At 40.3% G+C, this 16,287-nt stretch overlaps 1 protein-coding gene across 3 annotated transcripts in view; it reads left to right on the top strand.

Annotated features, from left to right (window-relative positions):
* The window catches only part of DNAH3 (dynein axonemal heavy chain 3), a 232,424-nt gene that overhangs the window by 13,808 nt on the left and 202,329 nt on the right, over window positions 1-16,287 (top strand). For all 3 annotated transcript variants that reach the window (XM_042240494.2, XM_015104112.4, XM_060405791.1), the window contains 6 exons: window positions 253-442; window positions 1,251-1,446; window positions 6,971-7,096; window positions 8,451-8,646; window positions 10,783-10,962; window positions 16,138-16,274. In XM_042240494.2, the coding sequence (XP_042096428.1) occupies window positions 253-442; window positions 1,251-1,446; window positions 6,971-7,096; window positions 8,451-8,646; window positions 10,783-10,962; window positions 16,138-16,274 (1,025 nt within the window). The remainder of the gene's footprint in view (window positions 1-252; window positions 443-1,250; window positions 1,447-6,970; window positions 7,097-8,450; window positions 8,647-10,782; window positions 10,963-16,137; window positions 16,275-16,287) is intronic.

The following is a 16,287-nucleotide window of genomic DNA, read 5'->3' as shown; positions in this document are numbered from 1 at the left end:
CATGATGTTTGACAAATGCTTCCTTATACAGCCCTGAGATCTCTCTGGCTTTGGTTGACTCCTCCAGAGCCATGGGGAATACTCACCAACAATTTGTTACAGCGAGCGTGATGTCATGGACCAAGAAGTGAGTGAAGGATGGATCAGTGCTGTATGAACAGGGTACTTTGGCAGCTGATGGGTGTGGGCAAGTGGGCACAGGTAGCCAACTGATTATGATCATTTTGTTGCTGGTTGGTTTGTTTATGGAAGAGATACTACTACTATTTGACCAGTGGAATCCGGAAAGACATGATTGCCCCTGAGGAGGACAAAGTGATGGTTCGGATTTCAAAGCTGATTTCAAACACGCTGCTGACAAGTCCCTTCCTGGAACCCCTGATGGCTGCCCTTGTGGAGGAGAAGGAAAATGACTATTACAGCAGCCTCATGAAAAGCATTGGTAAGGCTGTGCTTAAATGGGGCAGGGTTCCTATGTGGAGGGCACCTTCTTTCCTTTCTCTGTCAGATCTTCCCTCTGTTTTCTCAGAAAAATGCCAAAAACATTGTGTAACTTTCCATTCAGTTGCTCCCCCACACTACCACCATCACTCACGTCCATACCAGTACTTATCACACTTCAGTGTGCATCTGTGCAACCTAAGGATCTTATTAAAGAGCAGATTCTGATTCAGTAGAGTTTGGGAGGGCCCCACGATTCTTCACCTCCAACTAACTCCCAGGTGATGCAGGTGCTACTCACCCTGGGCACAGCATAAGTAGCAGGGGCCCATAGACATTTAAAATGTAGCTCAAGACCTCTTCCCTCAAGTATTTTGATCTCTGCAACCCTCAGTGATCACTCCGTCTTCTGCGTTCATAGCACTTCTCGCTTCTACTTTCAACTCATACCATTTTGGAACTTCTCCTGTGCCATTGTTTCTCTATGGCCTTTAACACTGGCCTTGTCTTTCTCATGGGTCTCAGCTCCCTTATTAGACATTTACTGATGTATCATCAGTCCTCACTCCCTTTCATGTTTAGCTGCATGTCATGTGCACACAGTAGGTCATTGGGAAATGTTTGATGATGGTGAGTAATGTGAAAAGTGAAAGTGAAAGTCTCTCAGTCGTGTCCGACTCCTTGTAAATGAGGGAACATTTCCAGGTGTAAATGGACAGAAGCTTGTTTACCTTCTAAGTGTTGAAACTGAGAGCACAAAGTGCTCAAAGCCTCTGATTAATAACAAGTGTTTGCCCTCTTGGTTATAGTTGATTACATCCTCATGGACCCCATGGAGAGGAAAAGACTCTTTATTCAGAGCATCCCCCGGGCATTTCCTCAAAGGGTGATCCGGGCCCCTGTGCCCTGGCACAGTGTCTACAGGAATGCCAAGAAATGGAACGAAGAGCACCTGCACACAGTGAACCCCATGATGCTCAGCCTGAAGCAGCTGTGGTTTTCGGAGTAAGACGTGCCTCCTGTCCCTTTTTTCCCTCTCCTTATTGCTTCCACATGTAAGAGATCATCTTATGTGGGAGTAGCCTTGCCCTTGAAGTAAAATGACGGAAATCCTAGACCCAAGTTGCATATGGTAAGGGATAACTCTCTGTGCAGAGCTAGGTGGCCCTCCTTTGCGCCTCCACAGCACCCGGTGCCTATGTATAGGCCCTGGAATATACTGGTTAAGAGCACTCACATGGGGCCAGCTTGCTCCAGTCCACCTCTAACTGCTGCTTCATAAGTAACATCCTTACCTCTAAATTTGGGATAAGACTTCCTACTTCATAGCGCTGGTAGGAGGGATAAATAATTTAGAGTACTTAGAACAATGCCTGATACAAGTATCCAGTAGGTGTTAATTAGACCTCCATTATGAGGTCTATAACACTGAATTATAATTGTACCTTTACTAGTTTGACTCTCTCTAGCCTATGAAATGTATGGGATGGGGGCTTGAGTCTTCTTATTTCTTTTCTTTTCCCAATTCTCTTTTTTTTTTAATTTAAAAAAAGCATAATTGAAGTATAGTTTAGTTGAAGTATAGTTAATTTACAATATGTTATATTATGTTAATTTTTGCTACACAGCAAAGTGATTGTATACATACATTCTTTTTCATGTTCTTTTCCATTACGGTTTATTACAGGATATTGAATATAGTTCCCTGGGCTATATAGGAGGACCTTGTTGTTTATCTATTCTATACATACTAGTTTGTTGTTTCTCTACTGTAGATATACTATTCTGTATATACTAGTTAGTTTCCACTAACTCAAACTCCCATTCTGTTCCTTTCCTATGCTCCCTCCCCCTTGGCAATCACAAGTCTATTGTCTAGGTCTGTGAGTCTGTTGCTGTTTTATAGATAAGTTCCTTGTGTGATATTTTAGAATCCACATACAAGTGGTATTAGATGGTATTTGTCTTTCTCTTTCTGACTTACATCATTTAGTATGATAATCTCTAGGTCCATCCATGTTGTTAAGGCATTATTTCATTCTTTTTTCTGGCTGAGTCGTATTTCATTGTGTATATGCACCACGTCTTCTTCACCATTCATCTCTCAGTGGGCATTTAGGTTATCTCCATGTCTCAGAGGTTGTAAATAAATGCTGCTATGAACAAAGGGGCTCTTGTTGCTGCTGCTTAGTCCTTCAGTCGTGTCCGACTCTGTGTGACCCCATGGATTATAGCCCACTAGATTCCTCTGTCCGTGGGGATTCTCCAGGCAAGAATACTGGGGTGGACTGCCATGCCCTTCTCCAGGGGATCTTCCAGACCCAGGAATCTAACCTAGGTCTTCCACACTGCAGGCAGATTCTTTACTATTTGAGCCACTAGGGAAGTCCTGGTACATATATCTTTTCAAATTAAAGTTTTTGTGTGAATATATGCCCAGGAGTGGGATTGCTGGATCATATAACAATGTATTTTTAGTTTTTTAAGCTAATTCTTTCATGTAACTCAGGGCCAGTGCAGAGTTGGCATACAATAGTCTCACTTATATTTATAGGTCACTAAATTGACCACAGATATTGTAGAAGTTCAGAGGAGGCAGAAGTCACTTTTTCTCTCCCATTTTTCTAAATTAAGATGTTATTCACATACTTTAAAATCCACCCTCTTGAAGTGTGCAATACAGTAATTTTGAGTATACTCACACATTTGTACAACTTTCCTGAAAATATTGGGAATGTTTTCATTATCCCCTAAAGAAACTCTGTAGTCATTTGTAGTTACCCCACTTCTCCCTTCCACTCAGCCCCTGGAAGAACATTAATCTGCTTCCTGTCTCCGTGGATTTACCTATTCTCAATATTTTACATAAATGGAATCATACAATATGTGGCCTTTCATGTCTGGCTACATTAAGTTAGCAAGATTCTTGTTTTCAAGATTCATCCATATTGAAGCATTATCAATACTTCATTTCTTTTTATGGCTGAATAATATTCCATTTTATTGTTATACACATTTTTTTAATCCATTAATCAATTGCACTGGGAATAATAAAGACTGATATTTTTTTTTTATGAGCCCCTCAAGAATGAATGTGAATCCTGGTGGGAGAATGAGGCCACCAGAGTTCACCAAAAGGTCAGGTTAATGAAATGATGTGCTATTACCATGTGGGTTTTTTATTAGAAAAATTGGAGGCAGATATGTGTGTGATTGTGATTGGTTAAACTTAATCAGTAGCTCAAATATTTGGTTTGAGGAGGATCTATAGCTTTGTATGTGTTTCATCTTTGGGGAACCTTATTACTTGGGTAACTTACTTGTTTTTCACATTCTTAGTTTTATCTGTATTTTAAAAAGTAATTGTAGGTAGAGTCAACCTTGGATAGAGACCATCAATCATAAGAAATAAGCACATTCCTTTCTTTGAATTCAGTTTTCTAAGGCATTAGAGGTGCTAGTCCAGACATGAGAAAAAAGTAGTTTTCCAATGAGGCAGAAGTATGTAATAATAATTTATAGAAATTGTATAGGTAGAGTAGGCTCTGAAACTAACCAGCCTAGGTTCTCATTCTTGCTCTGTCCCTGATGAACTGTGTGATTTGGGCAAGTTAATCTCTCTGGACCCCTATTTCTTTATATGCAAAATGGGATTGTTGGGTGAAGTGCTTAGAATAGTGCCTGACATACAGTAGTTGTTCAATAAGTTCTGCTTTAAGTAGAAGCATGTTTATGGCCTCAAAAAATAAATTAACATAGAAATTAACAAGAAAGTTAGCCACAAGGCTGATAAAATTGCCAGAAGTTCAGTGCCAAGAGAATGTACACATGAATTTAATTTGATCACATAAAGAAAATGACAAATTATTATTAGCTTTTACTATAAGAAGAATTCTTATCACTTGCTCTTTTCCTAATCTATTCCTTCTTCTTTATATTTATTTATTTTTAATTGATTGCTTTACAATATTGGTTTGATTTCTGTCATATGTCAACATGAATTAACCATAGGTGTACATATGTCCCCTCCCTCTTCAATCTCTCTTCTACCTCTTTCCATTTTCCACCCCTCTAGGTTATTACAGAACCCCAGTTTGAGTTCCCTGAGTTATACAGCAAATTTCCATTGGCTGTCTACTTACATATATTAGAGTATATGTTCGGGCTTTTCTGGTGACTCAGACAGTAAAGAATCTACCTGCAGTGCAGGAGACCTGGATTCAATCCTTGGGTCTGGAAGATCCCCTGGAGGAGGGCATGGCAACCTACTCCAGTACAACTGCCTGGAAAATCCCCATGGATGGACAGAGGAACCTGGCAGGCTGCAGTCCATAGGGTCACACGGAGTCACACACAACTGAAGGGACTCCATAGCAACAGCAGCAGGGTATATGCTTCCATGCTACTCTCTCCATTCATCTCACCCTCTCCTTCCTCTTCCCCACCCTGTCCATAAGTCTGTTCTCCATATCTGCACCTCCATTCAGTTCAGTTCAGTTCAGTCACTCAGTCGTGTCCAACTCTTTTTCTGTTCTGCAAATAGGTTCATCAGCACCATCTCTCTAGATTCCATATATATATGTTAATAGACAATATTTGTTTTTTTTCCTGACTTTCTTCACTCTGTATAATAGGCTCTAGGTTCATCCACCTCATTAGAACTGACTCAAATGTGTTCCTTTTATGGCTGAGTAGTATTCCATTGTATGTATGTACCACAGCTTCTTTATCCATTCATCTGTCAATGGACATCTAGGTTGCCTCCATGTCCTAGCTATTGTAAATAAAGCTGCAGTGAATATACCTTACAGTGGGCTCTGTAATAACCCAGAGGGGTAAGAAGGTGCAGGAGGTGGGAGGGAGATTCAAGAGGGAGGGGACATATGTACACCTATGGTTAATTCATGTTGATGTATGGCAGAAATCAAACCAATATTGTAAAGCAATCAATGAAAAATAAATAAATATAAAGAAGAAGGAATAGATTAGAAAAAAGGCAAGTGATAATCGTTTTTATAGTAAAAGCTATACATTTAATAACTTGTAATTTTCTTGATATGAGCAAATTAAATTCATGTCTACATCCTCTTGAAATACATGTGTCTTTTTCAGTTTTGCTTTCTTCAGGGTATTTACCTAGAAGTGGTATTTCTGGGTTGTAGAGTGGTTTTATTCCTTGTTTTTTAAGGAATCTCCACACTGTCTTCCATATTGGCTGTATAAATTGACTGTGCAATATAAACCAAAATCATTTAGGTTTTTGTCAGCTGAACCAAAAAATTAGCAATGAGAAAGATTTGTTAAGGAAATGCTATAGAGAAATGTTCTTATGTGACCTGTAATGTTTAGGTTTAAACATGTTAAGAGGTCACCTAATGATCAATGAAGGGAAGCATTTAAGGGCCAGAATGAGGGTCATGGTCTGAACAAAGAATAGTTTTTTCTGGCCAGTGTGGGAAGTTTATTATGGTTGAACTAAAGATGAGTGACATAATTATCAGATGATGACCAGGGGATATCAAACATATATGGAGAGTGAGGTCCTTGAGTTCTGTCCTCCCCAGCAGTGCTTTGTGACTGGTCAGACAAGATGAAGACTAAGTTCATCATCTCCATCAAAAAAGAATAGAAATGTAGGCTGTAGGATGTTAGGAGTATGCAGGAAAGTGTCTAGTGGGTCATTACAGTGGATGTTGAAAATGAGAAGTGAGAACTGGGGCAAGCTAAGAAAGTGAGCAGAGATCTGGTTGGGGAAGTTGTGGGCTCTGATGGTTTCAAAGAGTGATTAATAAACAAATGAATAGGTGTCAGGCAGAGAAATGCTGGCCCTGTGAGCTTAAAAAAAAAAAAAAAAAAAAAAAGGCCTTGGGGAGTGTGGTAAAGGGCAGCACCTCCATTAACCTGAAAGAAATAGGAGAAAAAAAGATCATCAGAGAGGGCAGGAAGAGATCCAAGTGTTCATTTAACAAATATTTACTGAGTTCCTGCACTGTGTAAGGCAATGTCCCAGGAATGTTGTGGGTGTCTTGGTGAGTCTGCCAGCTGTCAGAGGCAAGTCTATAGGGTTTTTGGGTCCAGAAGAAAGTGGTCCTCCAATCTGTCTTGCATAGCTCACCAAGGGGCCACACTGAGGACTGCATACAACCCACTTGATCATGAAGGTGATGCTTTGCTTGCCTTGTCCTCTTGTGTCTTCACCTGTCTTATCCTGTATTAGAAAGAGCTTTGACTTGTCATATCCTAGTTTCCAATCAGCCAAATGCCAAGTCAGTGTCAAAATCCCACTACCCAGAGAAGGACACATAGGAAGGCTCAGTAACAGCTCCTGAGTTTCTCTACTCCTTGCAAGAGTTCTTGTGGACTATCCACTCCCTCCTCTGACTGTCAGATTTTGCATATATAATTAGTTTTAATCTGTTTAAATCTCCTCTCACTGGAAAATGAAAATATATTTCCTCTGAATCTGTCATACTAAGTTTTTTATTAAGCATCTTCTTGGCTTAGGATGTTTTGCCCTCTCTTTTCGCAGATTTAGAGACCTCAGGTTTGTTCGAACAGCAGAATTACTGGCGGGAAAATTACCTCTGCAGCCTCATGAATATCAGGAGGTCATTCAGAAACACTGCATGGAAGCACGCCAAATCCTTCTCAACAAGTCAGTATCTGGCCTCAGAATGGCTCTGGGTCACAGTGTCATAAAAATCAAAAGTTCTCTGAAGTGAAAGCTGGTCTCCAGCCTGGGGTGGTACACAGATTTTGCTGACTTCTCTCTAACACCTCCCCTCCACGTTTCCATCCCTGAGAGCCTCTGTGCCTCCTCACATACACTGCTCTTTGACCCTCACTCCTAGTCTTCCTTTGCCCTTTTGAAGCTTCCTCATTACCGTTGCTTGTTGAGCACTTCCATTCTCTCCCTCTGAAATCCTTTAGGCCTTGCTGGGTTACACACACAGTGGTAGTTGCTCAGTTGTGTCCAACTTTTTGCTACCCTATGTACGGTTGCCCGCCAGGCTTCTCTGTCCATGTGATTTTCCAGGCAAGAATACTGGAGTGGGTTGCCATTTCCTCCTCCAGGAGATCTTCCCAACCCAGGGATTGAACCTGGGTCTCCTGCATTACCATCTGAGCCATCAGGGAAGGATAATGCATTTGAATGACTTGTATTCAGGCGGCCCAGATAGACACCTGTAAATTTCCAGGGATGGGAGTTTTCAGTCACTTAATTGTTTTTTCCTTTGCAAATGCGTACAGGACTGTGTCCAGAGCCAGAGAAATTCCCTTATGTGAAATGATGGTGATAATATCTACTAAGCGATTTTTATTATCAGAGAAAATATTTATGCAATAGCTGGCATATAGTAGCTCTTAAATGTAATTATTACCTCTACAACTATGACTATTACCAGTACTTCCCTGATTGTTAGAGTAATACTTTTCTAGCAGTCAGAAAAAAGACTTGATAAGATGCAAATGCCAGTAGTTCCTGTTGGGAATTAGAAATTGGGGGAATAGGACGAAAGGGAAAATGAAGCATCCATTTCTTCTTTTGGTTTTCTAATTTCTGCTCTCCACTTCTGAGTAGCCAACACCACACTGGAGTTTCTCCTCCCAAGTTTTCTTCCTTTTCTCCTTTTTCTTTTCCCCTGTAAAGTTTCAGTCAGAAAACAGACATCTGCCAGGGAGAGAAATTGGATAGAACATTTCAGTTCCTTATGCCCTTATACCCGAATCTCTGAATATAATAATCTATAGACACCTTCATCTTTCAGCAGGACTGTCCACTGGGTCTTGCTAAATGGGAAAACAGTCTCTCAATCCAAATCTTATTCCTTATTTCCCCAGAAAGGGGCGATGGCAGGTGAAGTGGCCAGGGATATGAGAGTACCAACTTGCGGAGCTGCTTAGTGGGAAAGGAGCAATCTGCCTTGTGGTGGAGAATTGGGAGTGGCTGAGAGGACATCTTGGAACTTGGAAGGGATTCTCAGTCAGATGCCCTGCTTTCTTTACAGATGGATCCCCACCTGTGCCCAGCTATTTGTCTCCCGGAAGGATCAGTGGATCCATTTTGCTCCCAAGAGTGACTATGACTCCTCTCGTAACATTGAAGAATATTTTGCTTCCGTTGCATCTTTCATGTCCCTCCAGCTCAGGGAGTTGGTCATTAACTCTCTTAAGGACCTCGTTTCCTTCTTCATGATACACAAGGTATGTAGGGGATCAGCAGTAGACTCTTTGGAGTGGAATCAAGACTCAGTATTTAATCTTGTAAGGTCCTCAGCTGTAAGCTAGGCCAAAAAGTAAAATTCTTGACTTGAACACATATGTGGTGATTATTGGTTTATAAAAATGATTTATTCAAGTACATGGCAAGTTTTCCCAAGATAATTACCTACTTCTATATAGTAAAAATCTATAGAACTAGAGAAATTAATTTAAAGAAAGAGTGAATAAAATGGAATGTTTACCTCCTACTGTAGAGGAGTGGTCACTTTTTCATCCTCTCTGTTTGAAAAAAAAGGAATTGAAAAGGGTTTGTTATCAATCTTTTGGCTTGCTATCTAGGAAGTGTTGTGCATGTTCACTGCAGATACTGGCTTTTATTCTTTGGTTTTGGAATGGATACCTCTAAAAACAAAAGACTTCATTGACCTAATTAATAACTTCTTTCATGACACTACTTAAGTGAAGTCTAGATAAAAACTAAAGCACTAAGATAAAAATTAAAACACTGTGATAGTTTTCAAAGCATCATAGACTCCCTTAAATTTAGATAACGTGGGAAATCAAGGAAGATTTTTTTGTACTTTATATGATGTGCCATTTTAATTTAAAAAGAGTGATAAAATTTAAAATTGCCTGGTTAGAAAGGTTAAGTTCTAAGCATTTTGCCAAATAAAGTAAAAATGAACAGTTGACCTTTTATTCAAAAAGTATAAACCAATGCTGTCAAATTTAGACTGCACTGTTAGCATTCTACAGTGAACTAATCTATACATATCATTGCAATCATCTTTTTGGCTAAGCAGAAGAAGAGACTCAAACTCAACCAAGTTTCATTCTAAAATTCCAAACAAAGGGAAAACTAAAATTTGCATATATCTTAAAGAAAGAAATGTATGGGTATTTGATACATAGTAGACATTCACCTAATACTTGTCAATAATCCTTAGACAGATCTAGAATTTCTAGATTCTAAATTGAATCTTTAGAATCAATTATTTGAGCAAATACTTTATAACTGCCTCATGCCAATTTTATTAGGTACTATGCCTTTTATGAAAGGTATCTTGTGTTACTAACCTGTGTTAGGAATTAGAAATGTCTCCACATCAGTTCTTTAGCAGCTGAGCTGCAGCTTCCCTGGTAGCTCAGCTGGTAAAGAATCTGCCTCCAATGCAGGAGACCCCAGTTCGACTCCTAGGTCAGGAAGCTCCCCTGAAGAAAGAATAGGCTACCCACTCCAGTATTCTGGCCTGGAGAATTCCATGAACTGTATAGTCCATGGTGTCACATTGCTGAGAGACTTGCACTTCACTCAACTTCCATATCAGTATTTTTACTGCAGAAAGGTTGACATTTTGAGTGTCTAAAATATATGCTAATTAGCAACTCCATGTGGGATGTACAGATAAACTCTTATACTTTTGGATTCAGTCAACAAATTTCTATTGAGCCCTTGTGCATGTGTGCTAAGTCACTTCAGTTGTGTTTGACTCTTTGTGACCCTGCGGACTGTAGCCTGCCAGGTTCCTCTATCCATGGGATTCTCTAGGCAAGAATACTGGAGTCAGTTGCCATTTCCTCCTCCAGGGGATCTTCCCAACCTAGGGATCAAACCTGTGTCTGTTATGTCTCCTGCATTGATAGGCAGGTTCTTTACCCCTTGTGCCACCTGCTCTTATGATGTATTATATGCTATCTTGGATATTTTGGAGTACATAGATGGTTCACACACAGATCCTGTTCATGTAAATCTCACGAGAGAAAGATAAAATACCACACGGAAGTGGAAATAAGGAATGTCAGAGGTAGAAGATTATTTCTTGGTGGGGAACACGGAGGCTTCCCAAAGGAGGAGATTTTTGTCAGAATTTTAACAGATGGGGAGGATTTGGAAATACTGATAAAATCAAGCAATGTAAACATACTTTGAAGAAGAGGGAGAGGGTGAACTCAAGTGGGCTAAGCCATACTTAGCCCTTATTTTAAATATGAACAGGGCATGGTACCTTTCATTTCCTTTTCTGGTACTCATGTAGTGCTATGAACAGGTAAAAGTCACTCCTTTGATTCTAAAAGGTTCCATATTGTAATAATCACCATATCTTATGTCTCCTGAAGGATGGAAATTATTTTGAGGAGCCGTACCAAGAAATGGAGTTCTTTATACCTCAGCTGATTATGATCAAGCTTGAAGTCAATGAGCCAATTATTGTCTTTAATCCATCTTTTGATGACTGCTGGGAATTAATACATAACTCTTTCTTGGAAATTATTAAGAACTCTAAAGGGATTCCCAAGGTATAGTACTCAATTATTTGTTTGTATTTGTATTCACATATTGAATAAAACATGTTTAAATGGCTGCTTGTGCAAAGTAGGGTTTTACTATGGGAGATATAGCCTGAGTACACCCTGTTGTCACCCCGAAAGAGAATTTGGGCCTTAAAGAAATTTCCATGCATCCCATTAACAAAGACACTGAGATCTACTTTGTGAGCAAGCAGAGTTACCTGCATGATGCCAACGTCAAAAGGGCAGATGTGTCCCAAGCCATATCCATCTTGGATTAATAATTCATGATGAATCAGTTGCTATGCACTTTGCCAAGAATTATCATAAGACTGTATCTCATTTAGTTCTTGAAGCTCCATATGTTTGTTTATTAGTTTGTCTCAGGGAGAGATTAAACCTTCCCTTCCTGGCCTAGGGAACTTAGAAAAGGAAAACTTTTTCCAAGTTTCCTTTCCAGGGTGACTTTACTAATCAGATTTCAGTTATTAGCAGACTTTTAGAACTGGGCAGGATCACCCACGTGAGTGGGACTCTTTTGCATTCCATCTTCTGTCTCCTTCTGGATGGTTGATGTGGCGAGATGTGCAGCCCCACATAGGGAAGGGACTTGTGAGATGTTTCTACCCAGCTCATCTCTGCCTCCCATTTTCCCTCCCTCCCCATGTATGATGCTCAGGTACCCTTAAGCATGCTTCTCTTTGCAGTCCTGTACTTAGAGGGTTCTAAGATCTCATGATTAGAGTTGGAGTTTTTAAGAAAGCATGTGAAGCTGCATGTTCCAGCTGATTTCACCAGAGAACTCTAAATTGAGGGTTTTAACCCAGCTGAGTCAGAGTAACAGGAAAACTGGATGTGCAGAGAGGGAAGAAGTGTGGGCAGCTCTCCTACAATCTATATCCCTAGGAAGGAAATGAAAGAGAAGACCCTGTAATTTGGAAGGATAAGTGTGGGGCTTGGAGACAGATAAAGTATACACCACTCAAGGTCCCCTTCACTGCTGTTGATCAGCAATGTTTACAAGCAGCTGGGTTGGGAGAGCCCAGGGCTTATGTGGCTGGTAGTAGATTTAGTGAATTGTAATGCCAAGAAGACACAGTCATAAGTCACAGTTTGTACCAGGTTTGAAAGCCAGACCCAAGTAAATGCTGATGACTCTTCTAGACTAAGAAAAAGCAGGCCAGGATCTGAGTTCTCCGTCTAAAGATGCCCAGGGCAGTCTCCCTCCCTGAACCCCTCATACTGTATTGTCTGTGATCTGGCTAGTGACATTTTAAAAGAATAACCCTTCAGATTGAATATCTAAGAAGAATACCTGAGAGCAGCAACAAGTGGACAGTACCCTATCTCCTCTCAGTCCTGCCTTATATATAAACATGAATTTTAAAAGTTAGAAAAAATATCAGCATGAGATGTTTGAAAACTGTACTCAAGGTGCAAAAGAAAAGTGTATTTGTGAGAAAGTTACTAAAGAAACAGCAGTAAATATTAGAAAATATTTGTTGTAGCCAAAAGTTGAGAAAAATATGAATCTGTAATACTGATTGAAATGAAAAGAGGCATAAATAAAAGGAAGCTGGATGAGCTAAGGGAAGGATTTTATAAAATTGCAATAATTAGAATTTAAAACAGCACTAGCAGTTGATGCATTACTTTCACAATTGTGAAATAAGATTGCTTGGGTCAGTCTCTCCTTATGGAAGAATTTTCTAACTCAAAGTGCCAGAGAAATGCCAAAGTTGGAGAAGTATACAAGAGAAAATACTGAAGGTGATGACAAAATGGAGAAGTCTGGGAGCAGAGAGCCAGGGAGATAAGCAGATAGTAACAATGATTACCTTATGGCAGAAAGTGAAGAGGAGCTAAAAAGCCTCTTGATGAAAGTGAAAGAGGAGAGCGAAAAAGTTGGCTTAAAGCTGAACTTTCAGAAAACGAAGAACATGGCATCTGGTCCCATCACTTCATGGGAAATAGATGGGGAAACAGTAGAAATAGTATCAGACTTTATTTTGGGGCTCCAAAATCCCTGCAGATGGTGACTGCAGCCATGAAATTAAAAGACGCTTACTCCTTGGAAGAAAAGTTATGACCAACCTAGATAGTATATTCAAAACTAGAGACATTAGTTTGCCAACTAAGGTCCGTCTAGTCAAGGCTATGGTTTTTCCAGTGGTCATGTATGGATGTGAGAGTTGGACTGTGAAAAGGCTGAGCGCCAAAGAATTGATGCTTTTGAACTGTGGTGTTGGAGAAGACTCTTGAGAGTCCCTTGGACTGCAAGGAGATCCAACCAGTCCATTCTGAAGGAGATCAACCCTGGGATTTCTTTGGAAGGAATGATGCTAAAGCTGAAGCTCCAGTACTTTGGCCACCTCATGCGAAGAGTTGACTCATTGGAAAAGACTCTGATGCTGGGAGGGATTGGGGGTAGGAGAAGGGGACGACCGAGGATGAGATGGCTGGATGGCATCACGGACTCGATGGACGTGAGTCTGAGTGAACTCCAGGAGTTGGTGATGGACAGGGAGGCCTGGCATGCTGCTATTCATGGGGTCGCAAAGAGTCGGACACGACTGAGCGACTGAACTGAACTGAACAATGATTACCTGGAAAGAGCACTGTTGTTCTTGGCTCAGTTTTACAGACAGCTCTGCAGGGTATAAGAGAGCCAGCCACTGTTTTAAAGGTGTGTTTTTTTAATCAAAGTATAGTTGATTTACAATGTTTCGCATTTACAGTAAAATGATTCAGTTATACATATAATGGCACCCCACTCAAGTACTCTTGCCTGGAAAATCCCATGGACGGAGGAGCCTGGTAGGCTACAGTCCATGGGATCGCTGAGAGTTGGACACGACTGAGCGACTTCACTTTCACTTTTCACTTTCATGCATTGGAGAAGGAAATGGCAGCCCACTCCAGTGTTCTTGCCTGGAGAATCCCAGGGACCAGGGAGCCTGTTGGGCTGCCGTCTATGGGGTCGCACAGTCGGACACAACTGAAGTGACTTAGCAGCAGCAGCAGCATACATATACATGTATATATATTATTGTTGTTCAGTTGCTAAGTTGTGTCCAACTTATATACATATGCTTTTTCAGATTCTTTTTTATTATAGGATATTACAAGATACTGAATATAGTTTCCTGTGCTAAACTGTGGCTCTTTGTTGTTTATCTATTTTATATACAGTAGTGTATATCACTGGGAAAGACCCTGATGCTGAGAGGGATTGGGGGCAGGAGGAGAAGGGAACGACAGAGGATGAGATGGCTGGATGCCATCACCAACTTGATGCACATGGGTTTGGGTGAACTCCAGGAGTTGGTGATGGACAGGGAGGCCTGGCATGCTGCGATTCATGGGGTCACAAAGAGTTGGACACGACTGAGCGACTGAACTGAACTGAGTGTATATCTGTTAATCCCAAATTTCAAATTCATCCCTCCATCTCCTTTCCCCTTTGGTAACCATAGGTTTGTTTTCTATGTCTGTGAGTCTGTCTCTGTTTTGTAAATAAGTTCATTTATGTCATATTTTAGATTCTACATAAAAGTGATATCATATGGCATTTGTCTGTCTCTTCTGACTTATTAATACTTTACTTAGTGTGATAATGTCTAGATCCATCCATGTTGCTGCAAATGGCATTATTTCATTCTTTACTGTGACTGAGTAATAGTCCACTGTGTGTGTATATATATGTATGTATGCCATATATGTGTATATGCCGTGTGTGTGTGTGTGTATATATATATATATATATGCCACATTTTCTTTAGCCCTTCTTCTGTCAGTGGACATTTAGGTTGCTCCCATGTCTTGGCTATTATAAGTAGTGTTGCTGTGGTCATCACAGCGCATGGATCCTTTCGAATTAGACTTTTCCCTGGCTATATCTCTTATGAGTGAGATTTCTAGATCATAAGGTAACTCAATTTTTAGTGTTTAAGGAACCTCCATATTGTTCTCCCTAGTGAAAATCAGCCACATTTAAAGTCATTTTTCAATTGAAGACTTCCCCCAAGAGGCAGTCTTTTTATCCTGCTCACCTGTGATCTATTGCGTTACCTGAATACTCCAGTCATGCTGCCCTAAACCATTTCATTCATATCCTTGCTTTCAAACACTGTCTATAGTATGGCTACAGCAAAGAAGTTGCTCCTTCACTGGTTTTAAAACCTTTGGGTTGTCCAAAGAGGGAGAGAAAGTTCAGTTGCACTTGCTTTTGCCACTTTCTAAATTGATGCATTCTCAACAACTGCACATAACCCATATAACTCAGTAAAGCATTCAGAAGAATCTTTTCTGAGACAGATCACTAAAAGCCTTCTTAGCAGAGAGGGCAGTGGAAAGCAATGGACCCCCAACAAGGACTTGCAGTCTGCATGAGCCATGCAACTGAGAACATTCTTAGAAGTACACATGTGCCATTAAGAAGTTAGAAAGTTGAATTCTCAGGAAAAATTTATTTTGTGCCTCAGATCACAGAGACATAGCTTTTTCCCCTGAACTGAGAGAAGACTCTAGTATCTCTCTCCCTTTCTTCAGGTGAGAAAATGAAAGTCCAGAGAAAGTAGCTTACCTAAGGTCACATAGTCAGGTAGTGGAAGAGTTTGAATTGGAAAGGATGCTTCTAGTAGCTTATCATTAGAGAGGAAAAGTATTTGGTAGGGGGAAGGAGTACCACTGTAATATTTATTCAGTCACACAATGATTATTGAGCACTTACTATGTGCCACACTCATTAGGCCTCTCACCATAGTGAAGAAGTCAGATACGATCCAGGCCTTTATGGCATTGATATCCCAGAACAAATCTAGAACAGCTCATTACACATTCATGCAATTACAGTTATGATGAGTGTCAAGAGGGATAAATTTAGAGTGTGAGCTTTAGCAGGGAAACCTAACATCCACTGGGGGCCCAGGGGGACACTTTAAGGAAATGAAAGTTTAAAAAGTAGGGATTTGAAACGAGTAATCCAGTAAGAGGAAGAAGAGGGAGAATAAAATTAAAGGGAATAGTGGAGTGATTCCGGCACCATCTAAGGGAAAATGGAGTTGAAATGCAGCTGATGTCCCTGGAAATGAGTACATTGCTAGAGATTTTAGTTTGATGCCATCTTCCTCCTTGTGTCTTGTGGATGTCTTATGACGTTTAAAAGTGGTTTCTACTCTTTAGGTGGAATCTATCCTGTTCCCAGAGTTGAAAGGATATAATCTGATACTTGGAACTGTTAATGCTGATGAAAAACTGGTTTCTGACTTTGTGGATCAAACTTTCGAGGTATTTCAGAAAAATCAAGTTGGTCCCTGCAAGTAAGTTGGTTTA

This window comes from Ovis aries, chromosome 24, assembly GCF_016772045.2.
Source record: "Ovis aries strain OAR_USU_Benz2616 breed Rambouillet chromosome 24, ARS-UI_Ramb_v3.0, whole genome shotgun sequence".
Taxonomy (NCBI): Eukaryota; Metazoa; Chordata; class Mammalia; order Artiodactyla; family Bovidae; genus Ovis; species Ovis aries.
The sequence above is the reverse complement of the archived record's forward strand: the minus strand, read 5'-3'. Positions and strand labels throughout refer to the sequence as shown.